The sequence below is a fragment of the Podarcis bocagei genome (genome assembly GCF_964188305.1).
Source record: "Podarcis bocagei genome assembly, chromosome: 9".
Taxonomy (NCBI): Eukaryota; Metazoa; Chordata; class Lepidosauria; order Squamata; family Lacertidae; genus Podarcis; species Podarcis bocagei.
The window spans coordinates 27,123,251-27,145,556 of record NC_138134.1 but is presented as its reverse complement, the minus strand read 5'-3'; the positions used below and the strand labels follow the sequence as shown (position 1 = coordinate 27,145,556).

The following is a 22,306-nucleotide window of genomic DNA, read 5'->3' as shown; positions in this document are numbered from 1 at the left end:
GAAATACATCCTTTAACATGGCTAACTTGCTGCTGGATTAAGTTTAGATCAAACAGTGTTGGGAAAGAAGTGGAAATAAACCTCTACTTTGCAGCTTTAAATCTAAAAAATTTTCATCGTAGCAAGTTATTGAACGTATTGCAGCATACCTGATTCTATGGAGTACACAATTTCTGCATTTTCCCCTTTATCCTTGTCCAGTGCTGTTACATGGAGAATTACAGATCCAACAGCTGCTGATTCATACACTCTCCCTTCATAGGAAGAACTGGTGAACCATGGCGCATGGTCGTTTGTGTCACTAACGTTGATGATGATTCTAGCAAAGTTGCGCTTGACAGGAACGTCTTGGTCCCGCACCTAAAATAATTACAGCGTTACTAGCAGCTCGTGCATAAGTTTATTCGGTTATATGACACTTGTTACAATTGATGAGAACTATCAATCACTTAAGGGCACCATTCTGTTCTGTTCTGTAGAAGTACATTGCATCATAATGGAGCAAATGTTTATATTTTATGCCATTGTGCAAAAATCCTACAATATGATTTTGGTTCGGCACAAATAATCTCAGAACTTAGAATTAAATATTACCATTTCACTTACAGTGGTACCTCGGGTTAAGTACTTAATTTGTTTCGGAGGTCCGTTCTTAACCTGAAACTGTTCTTAACCTGAGGTACTACTTTAGCTAATGGGGCCTCCTGCTGCTGCTGCGCTGCCGGAGCACGATTTCTGTTCGCATCCTGAAGCAAAGTTCTTAACCCAAGGTACTATTTCTGGGTTAGCGGAGTCTGTAACCTGAAGTGTATGTAACCTGAAGCGTATGTAACCCGAGGTACCACTGTATTTGTTAAGTGGACGTTCATATATGTGTATACAGGGCACCAGATGAAGTGAGGGCCAAGGCTACAGAAAGAGGGTCCTCAAATATACAGGAAAATCCTGCATTTTAAGGCAGGGAGGTACTTCAGCCACCCAATATTCAGCAGGAACTGAGGATGTGCATGCCTGCTGCCAATCAACATGAGCAGGAAATAACAGTGTACTATGTAGCCTATTCAATTAGGCCAAAACGGGAGTGGGAATCTGCACCTAGAGGTGCATCTAGCACTGACCTACAATTTCTGATCCAGCAAGTCATACTTGTACTTCTTTTTGTTGATCTTCTCAGTTGGACTGGACAAAAAATGTGGTTGGGGGTGAAGGAGGAGGTGTGGAAGGGGAGCAAAAGGAAGAAATATTTCTTCCTCTTTGCTGTGTCTCTCCTCTTTCTTGGGGATGGAAATGTTAACAGAAGAAACCCATCAAAAAATTCCCAATGAATTGTGAAGGTGAAGTACAGATGGGCTTGAGCTCATCTATAATAATACCAACACTTTGCATTTACACAGCACTTCAGAGTGTGCAAATCACTTAATGTTTTGTCTCAGTAATCTGTACAAGGACCCTGTAAGGTATGTCGGTGAGAGTAAGATACAATTCAGTCTTTCCACCATTCTAGCAGCTCTGAAAAGTATCTGCTTATGTTACTCCATTACAGTGAAAAAGAAGATCCTGTATCTGCTAAAGAATAAGTGGAATGGTTCCTTACCATCACTGTGAGAATGTGTTGATGAATGACCTCATGATCCAATCTTTCAGAAGTGTAGAGAGAGCCAGTTGCAGGATCCAGGCGAAATTTCTTAAGGCTGATGGGGTCAACACTATTTTGCATAGTAAAAATTAGCTTATTCTTTTCGTCCCTGTCTGAAGCACTGACTTGCAAAATTTCCGTCTCTGGCACTGTGTCCTCTGGAATAATGACTTGGTATTCTAATGTAGAAAACTCAGGCCTGTGATCATTCGTGTCTATTACCTGAATGTACACCTGTAATGGCACAAAGGTAAATTAATGATGAAAAGGGTGTGTGATCAGAACGCCATATAGATAAGCTTCAGGGAAATGCAACAGTTCTCCTAGAATACAAAAACAAAACACGATGTGAAGATTAGGGGCCATCACACATAATTTAGAGAAGAATAGCTGTGTCAATTCGCTGCCGCTTTTGTGAGTTGGGGTTGACTATGTCAAATACATAATCAGAAAGCAGAAATGAAATACAGTGGTGCCTCGCAAGACGTAAAGAATCCGTTCCGCGAGTCTCTTCGTCTTGCGGTTTTTTCGTCTTGCGAAGCAAGCCCATTAGCGGCTTAGCGGATTAGCGCTATTAGCGGCTTAGCGGATCAGCTGATAAGCGGCTTAGCGGCTTAGGATCAGCTGATAAGCGGCTTAGCGGCTTGGGGAAAAGGGTGGAAAAAGGGGGGGACCGCAGGAACTCGCAAGACATTTTCGTCTTGCGAAGCAAGCCCATAGGAAATTCGTTTTGCGAAGCACCTCCAAAACGGAAAACCCTTTCGTCTAGCGGGTTTTCCGTCTTGCGAGGCATTCGTCTTGCGGGGCACCACTGTACAAAGCAGAAGTTGTTTAGAACAAAATATTAGCTGGGATCAGGGCCTGATAAACCCTAGCACATTGCTTGCCTTCTCCTCTTTCAACAGAAGACCCTCATTCCACATCACACACTGCTTCAGAAATGCCAATCACTTAAAAAAGAGTTTTGCACTGGGGTAGCACTGGGGTAGTGATTCCTCCCTAAACAAGCTTAATTATCTGTCAATAGACAAAACTAGTTGGTTGGTTTTTTCAACCCAGAGCTCTAGTACATGGAATTGAAATTATTATTATTATTTCAATTTGTATGCTGCTTTTCCACATAAATATGCCCACAGCAGCACACAAGCCAACAGCAATACAACAGTCAAAATACCCATCAATACACTATCACAATAAACAGTCTAATGCAAATTCTTTTCAAAACATAAGAATCCAAACACACAAAAATATTTTGAAAACACTAACATAATAACCTTTTAAATTTATTACAAGTATAGCAGAACAATTTAAAGGCACATAATAAAAACATATTTGGGCTACAAGTGCCTTTGCACTTAAGTAGATTGCACTTTAAGTACATTGTTAAAACTATTAAGAAACTAGTTAAAATAAAACTATTTAGTTGCAATTGGAATCAACAACAAATCACCTAAGTAATTTTTTTAACACAAAAAGATTTTGTTAAGAAAATGAAAAGCTAAATCAATTAAGAAAACAGAATGTTCCAAACAGAAACTTTCCAAACAGAAACAGAAAATTTCATAATCTTGCCATGATAAATTTGTTTAAACTTTAAGGTGCCATGAGGCTCTCTGCTGCTTGAACAAAGCATACTGTATTTAAAAAAACAACTCCAAAAGTAGAAATAGGCAGTTGTCATTTAGCAACACAAACACAACCAACTAAGAAGCAAAATGACATATTCTAAATACATCTGAACTGACAGAGCACTCCGAGCTATTAATGAATAATAAAAGGAGCAGCCAAGCGCAACAATGACAATGCTAAGAGAATGTATCGGATTTTTGCTTCAGTTTTTCATCACACAAGTACAATAAAAGAAATGTGGACCCTAAAACTAATCTTGGCCAGGAATTCCAGAAAAGAATGCATAAAATGGGGCAATGTAAGTAAGAGAATAACAATGTCAATCTAGACACCAGCAATTTACAAAATGGTTTAAAGTTATGAACCCCATGCGCATAAATGAACACTTAAAGCCAAAGTATACAAGCTGAACAAAATCAGATGAATTCAAGTTCATACTGTCCTGTGAGCCATTAAGGAGAACCAGCGTGTTTGCATTAGAAGACCCAATGCCTTCCTCTAATAGCAGTTTTGTAAATCTTAGAGCAGGGGTTGGCAAGTTTTACCTTGCCTGGGCTGGTTCACTCCAGTGGAAATCCCTCTGTGGGCCAGATCATGCGTGCACCCACGATTTCTGGCATCTGTGTCTGCGCAGACGCGATTTCTGGCACTGTGGAGGTGAGTCCCCACACTGTGCAGTTTTAGCGCAATGATGCGGGGACTCGCCGAGTGGGCGGCTCAGTCCGGGGGCGGCTCACAGGCAGGTTAAACGACCCCTGTGGGCTGCTTGTGGCCTATGGGCCTTAGGTTGCCGACCCCTGTCTTAGAGGGAGCAGCTGGGAGCATCTCCTGTATGTTGCTCCCCCCCCCCCGCCAATCCATTGAACAAAGGTCCATTTGCGTGCTCTTGGGTGAGTGGAGGGATGGAAGAGTCATCTCAGTTGTCACACCCAAATTGAGGAACTCAATTTCCCAGGACACCTGAAAAGCATTTTCGTTTTAGCAGACCTTGATCAATTCTTGCAGAATTGCTGTCACTGTCATGCTGGGAGGAGGGGCTGGATGTGTGGTTCACTCACACACATATGGTGGGAGTGCCCAAAGATCAGAGAATACTGGCATTTGGTTTTCACGGCTGTCACAGAAATACAGACGAATGCAATGAGAACGGCCTTCATCCTGCCATTATTATATCTATTTTCATTGCAGTCGTACTGTACAAGTCCAATACATTTTTTTTAATAACAGTTCAAAAGTGAAGAGACCATATTCTGGAGGGAACAAAGAAAAGTCAAAACAAAAGGCAAGCTAGAAGCTTGCTTTGGGGAAAAAGCACGTTTTCAACAAAGGTTGAAAAACCAGTAAACAGAAGGTTAGGAACGACAATCCCCATAACCACCACCCAACTGTATCTCAGACAGTGGTGGGACAAGACAAAGCCCCCATTTGCTGGGTGGGAAGAATTCTATGGGGAGAAGTGTCCCTTCAAAAGCTGCCTCCTCAGAAATCCTTCATGCAACTACCAAATCTTGCATAAGGCGTCAGAGCGAAATTTCCTCCACAGAGGCTACTGAATTAGAACAAACAGATGCTCCAGTATGGGATGCATAAAGGTATGATATAAAAGTGGGTATCCATTATGTATTTGAGCCCTTGTCAGTCTCTTTTCTGAAAAATGCTTGTCCACTCATGTTTCAGCTGCACTTACATACATTCGTGTGCTCATAATTAAAACTGCAATTTAAGATCCAGAGGTCAAGAATAAAATCTTAGTGTTTTCAATAAAGCTGCAATTTGGAAACTGAAAGCAGAATGTGTAAGGCAGAAGGTGCAACAACAGCCTATCTTCAGTGCTAATGCATAATAAAAGCATTCATTTTGCAGAATGCAGAACTTAAATATGAAGGGAGAGGAAGGGCATAGATGGCAGCAACAAGTATCTGTTATAGTACTGAAAAGCCAATAACTATAGCTGGTAGACAGGGCCACCAAACCTTTTAATTATTATGAATTAATTAAGAATATTATGTCCTATTTCTAATGAAAATACTTTTCATTTAAAATCAGGTTAAAAAGCATTCATGTTTTGAAGGCACATGATGCCTTGCCCCCAATCTCTCTTTTCTTCCTGTCAACTTTTACACCGACAAGAGTATAACTGAACACTCTGAATTTTATCTGTACATCATGCATTTAGCTGTACATCATGCATTTAGCTGCATTTAGACCCAACAGCAACGTTGCTTACAGCCTCAGTAATTTCCCCCCCAAAATCTATCTAAATAATTTTACTGAGTCAAATGTTTCACAGATGCCATTTAGAAGGCATACTCAATAGGTTCCTTTTCCCATAAGGAGGGCAATATAGTTAGTTTACTATTTTTACATAGACAATATGATAACATGCACTTTCACTAGTAAAACTGAAATAGCATGTGGGAATAAATGGCTGTTAATCAAGGACTCGTTAAATTGTTTATTGTACAGTGTTTCAAATACCAAGCCAAATATTTTATAACCTGAACAATCCAAGGCAGTGTGCTGCATTTAAATGCATTTTAGCATGTTCTCTGCATAAAACTTTGTAATTCATCTCAATGCAGTTTTCTAACAATTATCTGTTCTTACAAAATTCAGTGGATCAACTGTTAAAACATTCTTATTTAAGTAAGCTGTTCTGGGTACTTTAAATAGAAGAGTGAGTTGTAAGTATTTATTTAAACTACTATTATTATATTGAATTTCAGCAAGAGTATGGTTGAAATTTACACCTTGGTACTGTTAAAAGAAATAGCACACCTCTCATCAAGGAACTAAAATGACAAACGAATAGTGCACTAATATGGTAAAATAATAGTTTGAAACACATGAGATTACAACACAAAGACTAATTCTACTTTTATTGGTTTGTTTTTTTTAATGGACTTTTATTAAGAGAAGTAGTGTGAAAGTCAGGGAAGCTAAGCTTCAAGAGGAGACGTGTCTAGACTAAACCCCCAAGCAACCCCTGTTCATTTCAGAAGCATTGTTGCTTGTCCTTCTGTTAGAGGAGCACAGAAATGTGAAATTCTAGCAGCCATAGTTCAAGCTAATCCCCTCAAGTATGGAACAGGGAAATTCTGATAAAAATGAGCTTCTGTACTGGTCCCGCAAAAGCTACAACCACCACCTCTCACTTTGTCTGCTAAAAGATGAGAAGAGAGATAATAGGAAACAGCTGAAAAACATTCTGTGCATTTTGAAAGGCAGAAAACAAACAAAAAGCAGGAGCGCTAATTCATATTAAAAAGAAAATGCAGCACGTTTACCATTTCCAGTATTAGCAAACTTCAAATATATAAAAGGATGTCACATAGAGGAGGGAGAAAGGTTGTTTTCTGCTGCTCCAGAGAAGCGGACACGGAGCAATGGATCCAAACTACAAGAAAGAAGATTCCACCTAAACATTAGGAAGAACTTCCTGACAGTAAGAGCTGTTCGACAGTGGAATTTGCTGCCAAGGAGTGTGGTGGAGTCTCCTTCTTTGGAGGTCTTTAAGCAGAGGCTTGACAACCATATGTCAGGAGTGCTCTGGTGGTGTTTCCTGCTTGGCAGGGGGTTGGACTCGATGGCCCTTGTGGTCTCTTCCAACTCTATGATTCTATGATTCTATGATTCTATGAAACTATTCTTCTGTTATTTCCCAAATGATATGCTGAATGATTTTTAACTTCAGCAGCAGAAACAATATGTCTAAAGCAGCTGTTTGGAATAAGAAGTCAAATCTATCCACAGTCAGCTTAAATTCTAATTATGGAAGAAAGTCTACCGCTATTGTTTAACAGCAACTGGTATATAGAGGTATGTTGCCTCTGTTTGTGGACTCTGTGGTCATCAGGACTCTAGTCTTACGATCCATCAATTTCTCTAACTCCCTTTTAAAGCCATCTAAACTGAGCATCATCACATCTATAGTTCCATTCAGGAGATGTAATATGCAGAGCCATCCTTTCAAAGAAAAAAGGCACTTTCAGAAGGTATTTTTATCAATTAAGAAATAAAATTAATAATAATAATAATAATAATAATAATAATAATAATAATAATAATAATAATTTATACCCCGCCCATCTGGCTGGGTTTCCCCAGCCACTCTGGGTGGCTTCCAACAGAATATTAAAATACAATAATCTATTAAACTTTAAAACATTAAAAGCTTCCCTAAACAGAGCTGAAGTTGGCCTGAAGTTGATATCACTAAAGTAGAAGTGTTAAAAGTTTGACGATACACCTAAAACACACTGTGCCATTGTGGAAAACTCATTTGTAAGCACATACATTATACTGGTACAGTCATCCGGGAAATCTGACTGGCAACACCTAACCATTGGGTAAACACTTGGTAGCAAACCAAGCAATGCTACTATATAGTGACATTTTTATTTTCAAGAATGAAAATATCCTACTGGGGATACTAGACAGCAAAATCCCAAAGAAAGCCTTAATGCTACTTATGTATGTGACTACAGGGGCAAGGCTTCTAAATGCACAGAAATGGAAGGAGGGAGAGGACAGCCTCAATGGAAGAATGGTTGATGAAAATATTGGAATATGCAGAGATGGCAAAATTGATGGCACTGATGAAACATACAAATTTAGTATCTTTTACAGACGACTGAAAACCTTTTCTGGTCTATATAAAAAGTTATTTCCCATATGTGAAGACCACAGCCTGGTTTGAAGTGTAAGAAAACAACAGAATATATTAAGAAATCTGTTAGAGAAGATGAAATTAGATAAGGCGGAACCTTAAAACACAATTTTGTGCAATTTGGGTTATAAACATTGGTGCTGGGTGAGAGGGAAGTCACTAGTTTTGCTGAACTGCAATATAATTGTTGAGTAAAAATGTAACTCTCTATATGGGGAAAAAGGGGGGGGGATAATTATATTAAAAAAAGACACTTCTGCCTACTTTTGTGAGATTGTTTCACTGTTAACAATAGCTCCAACATAAACCAATTTCACTTTACACCTTCTCCGATTTCGGCTGGTTTTGGATTTGTTTCTGAGTGATGAAGATGACCGTGATGTTTTCAACTGTCAATCCTTTTCTTTTTTTGTGAATGCCTGGCTTCTGTTTCTCATTTTTTCTTCGAATACCAGAACATTCTATGACTTAAAAGCTGTTAATTCGAGGCGCACTTATCTGCTTACACATAACTTTTCCCCTTTGGCTGCCCAACATTGGGCTATTGTGCGCTCTTGGTACTAGAAACTTCTTCTTCACACAAAGTCCTCCTTATTTATGCAAGAGGTAATTCTGCCCAAGGGAGTGGAGGGAGGGAGGGAGAGAAGCCGCGGCAAGAAATGGTTACAAATTCTTCTTTCAATAAACACTTCATTAGAAATTCCATTACCTGAGTGCCAATAGTCCTAGTTCCATCTGTTGCTTCTACTGTCAAATTGTAATTTGATTTCTGTTCTGCATCAAGAGGTTTAGCGACAACGATGGTTCCAGTGCCCTTGTCCACATCAAAGCGGCTGTCATAGTTGCCACCTGCTCCAAGAAATTGCATGAGACAGAAGTTCATAAAACGCTGCTTTGATGTATCGCTTCACGAAAACATACTTTGCTATGTTGCTTAAAACAAAATCAGTTCTGAAATAGCGGAGGCTGCGTGTTATATTTGTAACCTAGTTGTAATACAACAGTCGGCCACTAGGGCCAAAAAGCTTGATGCTTGCTACAGTACAGTGGTATCTCGGGTTACATACGCTTCAGGTTACATACGCTACAGGTTACAGACTCCGCTAACCCAGAAATAGTACCTCAGTTTAAGAACTTTGCTTCAGGATGAAAACAGAAATCATGCTCCGGTGGCGTGGCAGCAGCAGCAGGCCCCATTAGCTAAATTGGTGCTTCAGGTTAAGAACAGTTTCAGGTTAAGAACAGACCTCCGGAACGAATTAAGTACTTAACCTGAGGTACCACTGTACTCCCTATTTATTTGTCTCATGGCAAAGACTCTGTTTCCAGAGGTATATCTTCAAATCCTGATATCTTTGCTTTAAATAGATGAATGTTCTCCTAAAACAGCCATGCAAATTAGCCCACAAATGTCACTATCTCGCAAGAAAGCTTACTAGCCTGCGTATTTGTGAAAGAAAAGGTATTTGTAAAAGAAAAAGAACCAAGTTTTGCAAATCTTTCCTCCCTGAGAGCCTGAAGGTGATTCTTACTTGTCAAAGGTGACTAGCCATGTGGGGATTTACAATACGTGCCCAGAAAGAGCAAATATTATTTCACTTGAAGGAACTAGTCACTGAATAATATATGATATGGTATCTTAAAACTGTGTTTTATTGTTTAAACCAAAAACTTGGGGTGTGTATCAGAATCTCAGGCATGCTTACCATGGGTGCAATCCACTCAGCACTACTAACACAGTGTGCTATTGAATTTACACAAGAGCAGTGCTCGGTGGATTGTGCCCCACTAGACCAGCCTATTCTTGGGCACTGGAAGAAAAGCTTTAGGAAAACACTGAATTAAAGGCTGAAAAAGTGAAAATAGCACAATGGTTTTAAAACAAAACAAAACACCCTAACCCCTTTTCCAGTGATGGATTTATTTTATTCCTTTATAAAACTTCTAAATGCCCTTTGAAAAATGAAACTGAAATATAGCTCAATAAACACAGCCAATCGCCCAAACATTTAAGTGATTACAGTAATAATAGTAATACTATTATTTGTGAGCAGACTGCCTCTCTGCAACACAATGACCCTTTAAAACCAAATGGAGTTAGGCATGATAAATGCCAGTCATTAACTTCTACCGGATTCAACTTTTAGACAAACGATTTGAAAAGTATAAATTACTTCCCATTGTTTGTCAGCCCCAATACTCTCCATGGCAAAAACATTTGTCCTAATTACGTGGTGCAAGTGTTCTTTCCTGTTCTTTTTGAAAAGCAAGGTTATAAACCACAGTGGTTTTTTTTGTTTTTGTTTTTAAAGATAAAAACCGTTTTGCCTTCTGTAATTATGAATTCCAATTATTTTTGGACTCAAGGAACATTTCTGCACAGCACCACTGTAAATGCCATCCAATCACCAGTATACTTACTTGGAAATAAGCCCCATAGATTTAAATGGTACTCACTCCAAGTCAGCATGTTTACGATTACATCTTTATTCCAACAAATTAGAAAACCAGCGGAATTTCGGAGATTGGTTCTGCCTTTCAGACAAATCACCCAGACTGATGGGCCGGGCAGCACCCCATAAACACTGCTTTATTTCTGACAATTATTGTGGGTATCTAAAGGCAGGCTAGAGCCTCTAATTGCCTCAAAAGAATCTTCGATCACATTAAAATGGAGTAGGGCAGAACACCACAAATTTTACGTGAGCTGTTGGTGCAATATATTTTACTGGAGGTGATGCTTGAAGGCAGAATACCAGCCATGGACTTCTATCTGCCTTGGGACAGAAAGCCTTATGCTGAATGAAAATGGCAGCCTCCCCCACAACTGATGCAGTGATACCTCAAAGAAAGTGGTACAAAAATTAGTTTCTAAAGCACAGAACTACCACAAAGGTGTGTTTGTACAGTCCTCGTGCCACCTGCTAAAATCCTTTTAAATAATATGGACAAGCAGCTCCCAGTACAGGGAATATTTTTTATTATTAATTTATTTGCATAATGCCCTCTAACAAAACATCAGGGCAGTGTACAGCAAAGTAAAAAAAAAAGCATTTAAAAACAAGACCAAACAATCATTTAAATGATTGTTAAAATAATCATTAAACAACTGGATGTTCCTGTCAGCAGGAAAAAAGGCTTTAAGAGATGTGTGAAAGTCAAAGGTGAAGATGCTTGCCAAATATCTGCTGGAAGAGGGTTCTACAGTAAGGGACTGACAACACTAAATAACTGACTTTTAGCCGAAGTAAGATAGGAAAGCATTATCAACACTCAGGGCTTTGAATATCAACATAAGAACCTTGAATTTGGCTTGGTATCCTATGGGCAGCAGTACAGATGATTGCCAACATCTGCACTGGAACTCTCTCACCAGAGAGGCATGACCAGCCCAGATCCTGCCTTTTCAGGGATGGGCAAAGACCTTTTTGTTTACCAGCTTTAAACCGATTTGGCCTGTTTAGCTTGCAAATCTAGCCACGTCTAGAAATGCCCTAACAATGTTGTTCTATCAAGCTATTTTGCATCCACCGCTCTCATCAGTCTGGGTGCTCTTGAAAGATCAAAAGTATCTATACTAGCATTTCAAAGTGGTGCTTTGGCTGAAATGTGGTGACAAGCAACACTAACAAAACCAAAAGACGCAATAAAACACAAACAAGAACTACAGTAAAAGGCGGGGGGGGGGAAGGGGAGCAGAGAGAATCTGGAAAGAAGAAGGAAACACGAACTGCTCAAGATTTATTAGATACTATTATAAATTAGTGCGATTTCACTTTAGATCTCATAATCTGGTAATAAATTATGTGATCTCAGCAGATACCTTCTGCTGTACAGTTCAGGTCACAAGCCATCTGAAAGATGTAAAAAACTTCACTAGCAAGCTTGTCTCCTGGCACAGCCAAAAAGAAAGAAAGCATGGAAAGCAAGCACAGAAGAAAGAAAATATGTCAATCAAACTGATTCATGCGATTAGTAATAGTTAAAAAAGGTGCAGTAAGGTATTTTAAAACAGAAACTGCAAGATCTTGATTAATGTGAGGTAGTACCACCAACATGTTATCCACTCTCTACACCCCACCCCAAGAAAAACTAATATCCACTCCTAAAAATTGCATTGCTTCCCCCACTCCCCACCCCTTACACCTTGTATTAGTATTTCACCTTGGACAGACTTTCCCACCTGCTTTGGGCTATAATCCACTAGGAGAAGTGGACTCCTGACATATTACACCATCCACAGACTCTGCCTTATTCAGAAGGACTTCAACCCCCAAGGAAGTAGTGCTGGGGTAGCTGTAGCCCCAGATGCACACTTGCCCTGCATCCCCCCCCCCCCGAAGGCATGGCACAGTCAATCATGCTACGGGGAAGGAGGTTCCTTTGCACCATGAATGAAATTTTGTGCGTACAACAGGGAAGTAATAGGACAGACTGTGTGGGGTTTCAATACACACATACATATATACATACATACATGGGACAGATTAGGTTGCTGTGCTAGTGGAGGCCAGTGCAACCAGTCCCACTAGCACAACAAAATGCTTCCCATCCCAAAATCTGCTGGAGGGCGGTTGGGAGATCCCCCAGGACAGCTTGCTGGGAAGAGGAGAGTAGAGATCTTTCCATCAAGCATTGAATGAACATAAACATCACTTGAGTGTGATGCTGAAGTTCCACCCCAATTGGTCAGTGAAAGAGGCAAGTCTAGTTAAAAAAATCTAAGCAGCAAAACAATCCTTTCATTAGATAGATGATGATGATAGATAGATAGATAGATGATAGACAGAGATAGCATAAAATTTATACGCCACTTGATTGCAATGAAACTTCTGGTTAACAATATATTCTTTATAGCAAGTATATTCAACATGGTGCGCCCTAAAAGTTGCTGAACTACAAATCTCATCATCCCTGACCACAGGCCACTCTGGCTAGTGCTGATGGTATTTGGAGTTGGGCAACTTCAGGAGAGCACCACTTTGGCTACTGCTAGCTTATACACGCAGGAATAACTCCTGCTTAAATTCTTCTTAGAAGCCATTTTCATTTTGGGATTAGAACATATCAAATCTATGAACAACAGCCTAGATAATCACCGCATAATTCCCGATGAACATTCGTCATCAAATAGTCTTACCTGTAATATCAAACCAGAGCGGAGTGCCAAGAGGCTCCACAGCTATTACTCCAATCATGTGAGCCACTGGATCACTTTCCATGACAGTAAAAGAAAAAAAGGATTCCTCAAAAGAAATCGGTTCAGGGGCCGGACTGGGTTTTGGGATCCATTCTATATGAAGCCGAGCTGTTGAAGACTTTTGGGGGCGACCATTATCCACTGCTTTAATCTAATAAATATAGCACAAGATTGGAAAAAAATCATGTAAACCAGGACAGATCACATACAAAACAAAGACATGCAGAAATTAAAGTTGACAGCACTCTCAGTGACAAGAGGCCAAGAACCATGAAATTAAGTTCTGTAAACCTGAGGGAGCTTTACAAAACAATGCTATACATGTCTGCTCAAAAATCCCATTGAGTCCAATGGGGCTTTCTCCAATGTAAATGCCACAGAATTGCAACTTCAGACCTTTTTTTTTAAATTTAACAAATCCACACAGCATAGGAAACTTTTATAATCTCTGATGAGCAGGTAGAATGCCAATGCAATTGACTAATTTTAATTCCTGAAAACAAACTAAGCGTCTTCATCCGTATTTCGAGTGGAAGAGAAACACACCTGCATTGCACTCTTTTAAAGAAATCTCGTCTAATTCGGTATCAGATTTCCCAAGTCCTCTGACTGCATAGTAAGCATTTTAAGATACTGATAGAATGTCAAAACTGAAATATTACTTACTGTAAGAATGTCATATTCCCCAGCTCCAGAATACTTCTTAGAGGAGACCACTCCAGTTATTGGGTCGATAAAAAATTTGCCTTGCTCATCACCATCTTCAATGCTGTAAGATATTTCTGCATTGGGACCTTCATCTTTATCTGCAGCTACTACACGATAGATAGGCTCCCTCCTGGTAATCCTCTCTCTCTCTGGTTTCTCACGCTCAGGCAATTTGATCTGATAGAACTTTTGCAAGAACTGAGGCCTGCTATCATTTTCATCTAAGATCTTCACAATGACGCGGGCGAGAGTCGACTTCGCTGGTATACCGCTGTCTGCAACTGTTACCTATTGACGACAAAAAAAATCCCATTTGCATAAACAGAAAAAAATAAGAGGGGGGATTCTAGCATGTGTCTTGTCAGTAGCAGGACTGACATAGCTTAAAGCAACAGGTAGTGAAACAGAACTCTGGTTCCTTAAAAAGTTGGAAGAATTTATATCTTCAAGACATTTCGGTGCAAGTTCATTGGCAATACTTAAATATTCTTTTTAAACCTTGCTTATCTCAAGTCCATTTTTGTTGCTCCAAAAATGCAAATTCATCAGACTGGAAGAAACGGCAAGAAAACACACTTTAAACATGCCGTTATGTCACACAGACAAAATAAAACTGCTTGTACAAAGGTCAGGCTGTAAAAAGAAAAAAATGTGGCATTTAAAGGGGGGGGGGGGAGTAATGCAAATGTTGTTCACCCCTGTGAGCCAAACCTTGTTATTTTGCAAACTGTCAGGGAACTGCCATCGGCACAGAGGAGAGAAATAGAAGGACAGTTGTGTTACAGGGAGCCTACGAAAATCTTGCAAAGCAGTTCCTCTTCCGGGGAGGTGGAAAGCCCCACCCCCAGTGGGGAAGAGGGGCAAGGACCAGAGGATGCTAAGATACAGGCGAAGGGACCCCTGACCATCAGGTCCAGTCGGGGCCGACTCTGGGGTTGTGGCGCTCATCTCGCTTTATTGGCCGAGGGAGCCAGTGTACAGCTTCCGGGTCATGTGGCCAGCATGACTAAGCCACTTCTGGCAAACCAGAGCAGCGCACGGAAATGCCACTTACCTTCCCACTGGAGTGGTACCCATTTATCCACTTGTACTTTGACGTGCTTTCAAACTGCTAGGTTGGCAGGAGCAGGGACCGAGCAACAGGAGCTCACCCCGTTGCGGGGATTCAAACCACCGACCTTCTGATCGGCAAGTCCTAGGCTCTGTGGTTTAACCCACCCGCATCCCTAGAGGATGCTAGTGAGAGCCTAAACACTGCTCCTGACCAAGCCAGAGAGGAGGGAAGCACGCCCTTGCCATCTCCCGTCCTGCGCAGTAGTCTGGGGTGCAGAGAGGGGCGGAAACGGTTTGGGGTAACAAAACTTTTATGCTGGGGGAGGGACAAAAAAAGACCACTCCCGGATTCTGCTAGTGATTGAGCCAGACATGAGCTTTGGGGCTCTTCACTGTAAATACTCTCAAGCAACCGCAACAGCACCTGACACAAACCTTCACTGCAAGCTGCTGAAAAAATAATAATGTTTTGGTAACTGAGTAACTGCAATTGCAAGCCTCTTGCACTTTTTCAACCCTTCTGCACATGTAAGGAGGTTTCCGAAGCAAAATTAGTTGTATACATGGCTTGCTCTAAACGACCAGGCTGTCCAAATGGGAAATTCTGGTGGACCAGATGTGGCTCACGGGAAGAGCTTCCCACCCCAGTATAAAAAAAACTTGGCCTTCTAAGCAGACCAAATAAAATACCGTAAAATGAAATTGCTTGAGAAGAGCTATTTTTCTTAAAAAGAGAAAAGAACTGCATACATGTACAGTATTAGTATAAAAGCGAATGGAGGTGTCTTGAAATAAAGAACATCTGGTTTATTCATCTACTGTATTGCCAGTTTAGAACAGTCAATCAGCTTTTATTGTATTTTTACCACACCCTTCTCAGAGAAGGATTTTAGCCACAAAATGATCCTATGAGGAATAGTAGGCTGGGAGAACTTGACTTGTCCAAGACCACCCAAAGAGTTTCATGGCCAAGCCAAAAGCTGCATCTGTATTTCCTGCACAGTTCTGGATAGAGTAAGTTGATTGGTTCGACCATCTATCACATGGTTAGGCAAACTAAGGCCCAATCGCCTTCTAAATCTGGCCCGTAGACGGTCCGGGAATCAGCATGTTTTTACATGAGTAGAATGTGTCCTTTTATTGAAAATGCATCTCTGGGTAATTTGTGGGGAATAGGAATTAGTTCACTTTCCCCCCTCAAAATATAGTCTGGCCCCCCACAAGGTCTGAGGGACAGTGGACCGGCCCCCTGCTGAAAAAGTTTGCTGACCCCTTATCTATCACCGGCCTCTGATTCATACAGCATTTGATGTTCAGGTCCCAACAAAAATACATATATACTGGTAGTGTAGCAATGTGAATTCAGCAGACACAGTGATTAAAAAGCCACCTAACATTGCAGTGCTATGCAGACTTAACTGAGAGTAAGTTCCATTGAATGAAGTAGGCTTAATTTCTGAGTCAATATGTTTAGGAATGTACTGTTAAGCTTCTGAGTGAAGAAGTAGTAAGTCCTTGTGAAACTGCTCTTTAAAATTTCAATCTGAAACTGTCCTTTGTCACAGAGGAGAAAAATAAAATGGAAAGAACTATATTCCGAGACAGGAGAGTCTGATGAAACACACAAAAGCATGCCGTATTTAAAAGCAAGACTCCATTTAATTGTTTCCTATAAAATCCAGTAAAATGTTTTCATGAAATGGAATGCACCATATTTATAGTTGTTACTATGCAAACAAGAGTGAAATGTGGGATAAATTTTAATAGCAAACAAGGATAAACTTGCCAGTCCATCTGGTCAACACTTTAATGCTCAATTAATTAGCCAGATGCACAGCATTTGGCACAAGCTGCTGATAATATTGCCACCATTCTGCAAATATATTGGACTCCATCCCGAACCGCTTTTTGTAAAGATATAAACATAAAAGAACTGAGGGAAGCTGTTCGAAATACTTCATTTAAATGTAAAAACAAAAAACCCATAACTTTTCTTTTTTCATACACTGCAGTGCTCAAATTAAGGTTTTATTGATATGGGCAACATGCTCTTCCGCAAGTCAACAAAGGAAAACGAAGTGAGAGGGAGGCAGAGCGGGAGACAGGGACCAGCACTTGGCACCAATGAAATTTAATCAGTTCAATTTTTTTTATCATTTGTTTAAAGAAATTAAAGTTAGTATTAGAAAAGATATGGAAGCAAAGCCTTGTGCAATTCCTAATCTAAATCTACCATGGTAGATATTCTTTGTTAATGGAAAACATTGCTCTTTTAAGTGTCTTCCCCTCCCAACACCACAAGGGTGCTCTCAAAAGTACGCCATGTACATGTAGTTGTAGTATGTGGTGTCTGTAAAAAACCCACAAAAATAAACACCACATTGCTCTTTTGAGGCACTGCCTTAAGGACCAGCTCAGATGACCATCTATTCCAAAGATAGAAATTTGTGGATCTCCAGATATCATTAGATACCAACTCCCATCAGCCCCAGCCAGAACGGCCACTGGTCAGAGATGGTCAGAGTTGTATTTCAAAAACATGTGAAGGGCCACATACGATTTCATCACTCCTGATCTACACCAGTGATCATCAACAAAGAAGTTCAGTCACCCACCAGGAAGCACAATCTTCTGAAACAGAATGCACATCAATAAAGCCTAAGTACAGTTAGTTAAAACAAGGCAGATTGTCTTGCAAAGAGACCTAAGAATTGTACATTTCATAAAAAAAACTCAGGTAGAAGGACTGGGAAAACATTTCTGCCAGACTCAAGAGCTGCTGAAAGCCACTTACTGGGCTATAAAGAAAAAAAAAAAGCAATCATCTAAATTGTATTTCTTAGTGGTAGCTTTACATTATAGAATTCTGGCAGTTTTGCAAATAGTGGCATACCTCTGGTTTGTTTGTACAATTTTCCCTTTCAGACTCTCCCACTGACGTTACACACCCTCTTCTATATACTTATAAAACTGCTTAGCCAAGGATATGCATTCTATGAATATCAAAAGATTTCCCTCTTGTTTCTGAAGGCAGCACAGCTATCACCAAGGGCGGATATAAACACACGGTAAACAGAAATACTGTGAAAATAAAATAGCCTTCAAGAACTCAGCCAGTGGTATTTGATAAATTAACCTGCCACTGAGCAGGAGGTACACGTGGCCTACTGAGCGGGAGTCTTCAAGACTGCTGAAGCCTCCACAGAATCCAATGCTTTAGGGTGCAATAGTTTCGTTTTTGTTTCCAATATAAGGACTGCTTGTTCACAATGGTAAGTGGATTTACATGTGTTTACATTGGCAAATATATAGAGTATCACCACAGCAGCTGGCTCCAGACCCTCCCAAGTGCCCCTATTTTCCAAGGACAGTCCTGTATTTACAGAAGCCATCCTGGTTTGATCCCAGAATATCCCGCTTTTCCTTAAGACATCCCTATTTTCATCAGAGAAATGTTGGGAGGGTATGGAGTAATGCAACCCCTGAGCCAAGGAGATAAGTATATAATCACATCAGGGATGGAGAGAAGCTAAACCCACCCCTTCCAAAGAAATTGGGTTGTGTGGAAACCTGAACTATCTCTGAGCCCCATTTCACACTTCCGAGGAAAGGAGGGCTCGGCTGTTTGGGAAAGAGATTTACAGTCTCTTATATCTTAACACAGGAAGACAAGGTGTGTCACCCACAACTAGATCAGGTTTGGGGAGTTGGGGTAGGATTTTAACAACCCCCAATCCTTTCAGCAAGGATACTTATTTCTTTTAAAGCATTTTATTTGCCGTACTTCACGTTAACAAGCCACCAGGGTAGCTCGCAAGAATGAAAATCACTGAGATGAAAACAAACAAACCATTGAGTGCCTAACCCATATAAAGTGAAGAGGAGATTTATTAGGATAAGCTACTTCTATCTACCTTGGGCTGACTCCTTATTCTAACCTGATTTCCTGCCCTGCCAGAGGCTTCAGCATAATTTTGAGTAACCATTGCAGATATTATTATTATTATTTTGTTGTTGTTAATTAGTTGACAGCAAATAAAAGTTTCCAGCAGACTTTAAAGATTAAAACAGAAAGTGCATTCTACAGGACTAGGCTGATGACACTAAGGGTTCAGTTTCTTGTTGCTGCCAGATGAGCCTCACCAACTCCGGAGACAACCAATGACACACAGGGAAGCCAATTTGTAATGAAGATACACAAGACAACTGCTAAAATGAAGAAATTAAGCATCATAATTTACCTCTAATATGTGTTCTGCTTGCTGCTCCCGATCAAGTTTCCTTGATGTTGTTGTAATTAGACCTGCAAATATAAACAAGCAATTTGTTAATCCTTGGGGCAGAATACAGGAGAAGAGACAGAGAGGGGAAGAACATGGAAAGTAGTCCAAATACAAGTCAGTAAACTATATGCCAAGACTTTGGAAATAATGCTCTTTAATTTATTCACAGTTGCATTACATTTAAATACTAATTTCTAGTTTGCTGTAAGAGTCAATGCCGGGATTTTTTACCTTGGTTTACGAACTTAATCCATTCTGGAAGTCCATTCTTAAACCAAAGTGTTCTTAAACCAAGGCGTGCTTTCCCATAGCAGCGGGGGACCCAATTTAGAAATGGAACACACTCAACACGTTCTGCTTCCAAGGCAAAGTTCACAAACCAAAACACCTACTTCCAGGTTTGCAGCATTCTTAATCCAAGTGGTTCATAAACTAAGCTGTTCTTAAAGTGTACCACTGTACTGAACAGTACTTAGATACACTTTCAGTCGGACTTTGTTGACCTCTAATCTTCTGAAAGGGCACCCTCTAGATTCCAAAAGATTATACACCCTTAATGTGTTCCACCATCTGACAGAATGATGGTGAACACTTATCCATCCAGGCTGTCTCTCTGACAAGACTCTCTAGAGCAGGCATAGGCAAACCCAGCCCTCCAGATGTTTTGGGACTGCAACTCCCATCATCCCTAGCTAACAGGACCAGTGGTCAGGGATGATGAGCGTTGTAGTCCCAAAATATCTGGAGGGCCAAGTTTGCCTATGCCTGTTCTCGAGCATGGATGTTCCTATCTTCCAGTACATTTTTTTCACCTGCACATTTTAGTGGCTTGCACTGAAAAGCAACATGGCAGACAGAAGCGATGAGAGTATTTTACAAAACATAGCAACAGCAACCCGATTGTTGTTGTTTTGGAAAACCATAATATAGTTCTCCAAAATGTCTTTATAGACAGCTACTTAATGGTAAAGATGGTCTTCTTCTAAAATTCACATTTGTACTCCAAACGCATCTTGACAATTGCATCCATTAAGTCTCAAATCCATCCATTATGCCTCAAAGCCAGAGGTGCATTCCTGGATGTAGTTATTTGGCAAGACGCTTTAGAATGTTTTTCATTTTAAGCATGAGTGGCTCTATTGGACTATTTGGCTTAACTGGAGCTTAAATAAGTTCCTTTATTTAAGTACTTTAGCAATGTTACTTGGTAATTTAGAAACAGGCTCTTACTCTGCGGCCCTAAATACAATTTCAGCAGTCGAGAAGGCAAGGAAACATTCTTGGGATTGGGCGTGTGTATCACTTTAGCAGCAGTCCTCTTTCTCCATTACTCTTTAAAAGAGTGTAACTGATGTGAATGGGAGTGATAATAAGCAATAATGTTAATGTAAGTAAAATACGGCACTTGCCTGGCTATCTCAAATCAATAAAGCAACAATTGCATCATTGTTTGAGTATTTGTGTGTGCCTGTTGCCAAGGAAGAGGGTAGGACTTCTTGCAATGGATCAAAGGTTAATATTTTATCTCATACCTGATATTTCACAGAAACACTCACTATGTTATCAGCAGTCAGGAAATGTAGGAACAAGTTTCAGCAAAACTACTGTGAGCACGTGTGCCTGCGCGCCAAACTACTTCCCTCAGTCTCTTTAAGCAGCGTGCAGATGCCAAGATAAGGAATCTGCTGATTTTGCAGGCAATAGTCTCTTAAGTGACAGAATGCAGGGAAAGGAAACAGGTCCTTAAGATATGGGCTTGATGGCCAGAGAACAACAGTACAGAGACTAGGAAGGTAAATGTAGGCATTCTAAGGCGGTAAGATGAAATGGCCTCTCATATCTTTGTATTTCAGTCCAAAAGCCATGTATCCTTATAGTTTGCTGGAATGCTGAAGCAGCACTCTTAAATCACACACAGATTTGATTGCAGCTGAAGACAGGTATAATAAAAATATAAAAAGAGGGCTCACACCCATTCACAACATGGCAAACCTTCCCAGTTGTATTATCAGGTGAGCATGCTGAAAGATCCTTTTATCCCCCCATAAGCTCATCATTCCTACAGCTCCCTGCTCACTCCCCTTTCATCTCACTATTGCTTCCTCCTCATCCTCCAGCTGGTGAGAGTTAATAAAGTGGACCACTGCCAGGTGCCTGAGTTGTGATCAGGTTGCACTCTTCCATCTCAGGAACTGAGCTACAGGGCACTTTATTAAGTTCCCTCACCTGGACGTGGGAGAAGCAGCAGTATGGAGCGATCAGACAGGGAGGGTTCAGACAGATGGGCTGGAAGTAGCATTTGATTTATCGGTATGCTTGCCTGATTGTTCTGTCGTGAAAGGAGGTTTGTAGCACTGCGGAAGAAAAATTCTGTGCTAAATCTGCCTCCATTTTACAATCATTTGTAAGCAGTAAAATATACTGCTCTCAGCACATGTTTCCTCAAGCAAACCTCACTCATTCAGAATCTATCTATCTATCTATCTATCTATCTATCTATCTATCTATCATCCATCTATCTATCTATCATCTATCTATCTATCTATCTATCTATCTATCATCCATCCATCCATCCATCCATCTATCTATCTATCTATCTATCTATCTATCTATCTATCTATCTGCCTGCTTCCAAGGTATGCCTCAGGGCCATACAATACATCTGCCACAAGGAATCTGTCTCATGTGGTGGCAGCACCATAAAGAAAATTTAACATAAAGGGGCGCATTATGTTTTGAACCATTGTTTCAAACTGCAAAACAATCAAACACACTCTTATTTTTATACATACTAGATTGCCCTGGTTTTTGTTTGTTTGTTTGTTTATGGATTGTTACCTTCAGATTTACTTGCATCCAAGCAATATAAACCAAGATAAATGTGTCCGCTTAGAGACTGGCAGGGATTAAAATCAGAAGTAATCCCAAACTTTTGAGCATGTAAATCCCATTATCTCCTGTAAAGACTCATTAAACTCCTTATTAAGCCTCTACTCTTTCTCCCGCCAGCATACACCACAGTTCTATGCTTTCCAGAACACGCCAGCAACCAAGTAACAGGCAAAAGCCATTCAGAGATCAACCACAAGGAAACAATCCATTTAAGTCTGTTTAAATATGTCCCAATT

At 40.3% G+C, this 22,306-nt stretch overlaps 1 protein-coding gene across 8 annotated transcripts in view; it reads right to left on the bottom strand.

Moving 5' to 3' along the window:
- FAT1 (FAT atypical cadherin 1) overlaps window positions 1-22,306 on the bottom strand; it is a 118,966-nt gene that overhangs the window by 41,259 nt on the left and 55,401 nt on the right. For all 8 annotated transcript variants that reach the window (XR_014011707.1, XM_081208545.1, XM_081208539.1 and 5 more), the window contains exons 4-9: window positions 19,137-19,198; window positions 13,801-14,130; window positions 13,075-13,285; window positions 8,644-8,783; window positions 1,595-1,870; window positions 150-360 (exon numbers count right to left, since the gene is read on the bottom strand). Coding sequence is in view for 7 of the 8 variants with exons in the window: in XM_081208545.1 (XP_081064671.1) it covers window positions 150-360; window positions 1,595-1,870; window positions 8,644-8,783; window positions 13,075-13,285; window positions 13,801-14,130; window positions 19,137-19,198 (1,230 nt within the window). In the remaining variant the exon portion in view is untranslated. The remainder of the gene's footprint in view (window positions 1-149; window positions 361-1,594; window positions 1,871-8,643; window positions 8,784-13,074; window positions 13,286-13,800; window positions 14,131-19,136; window positions 19,199-22,306) is intronic.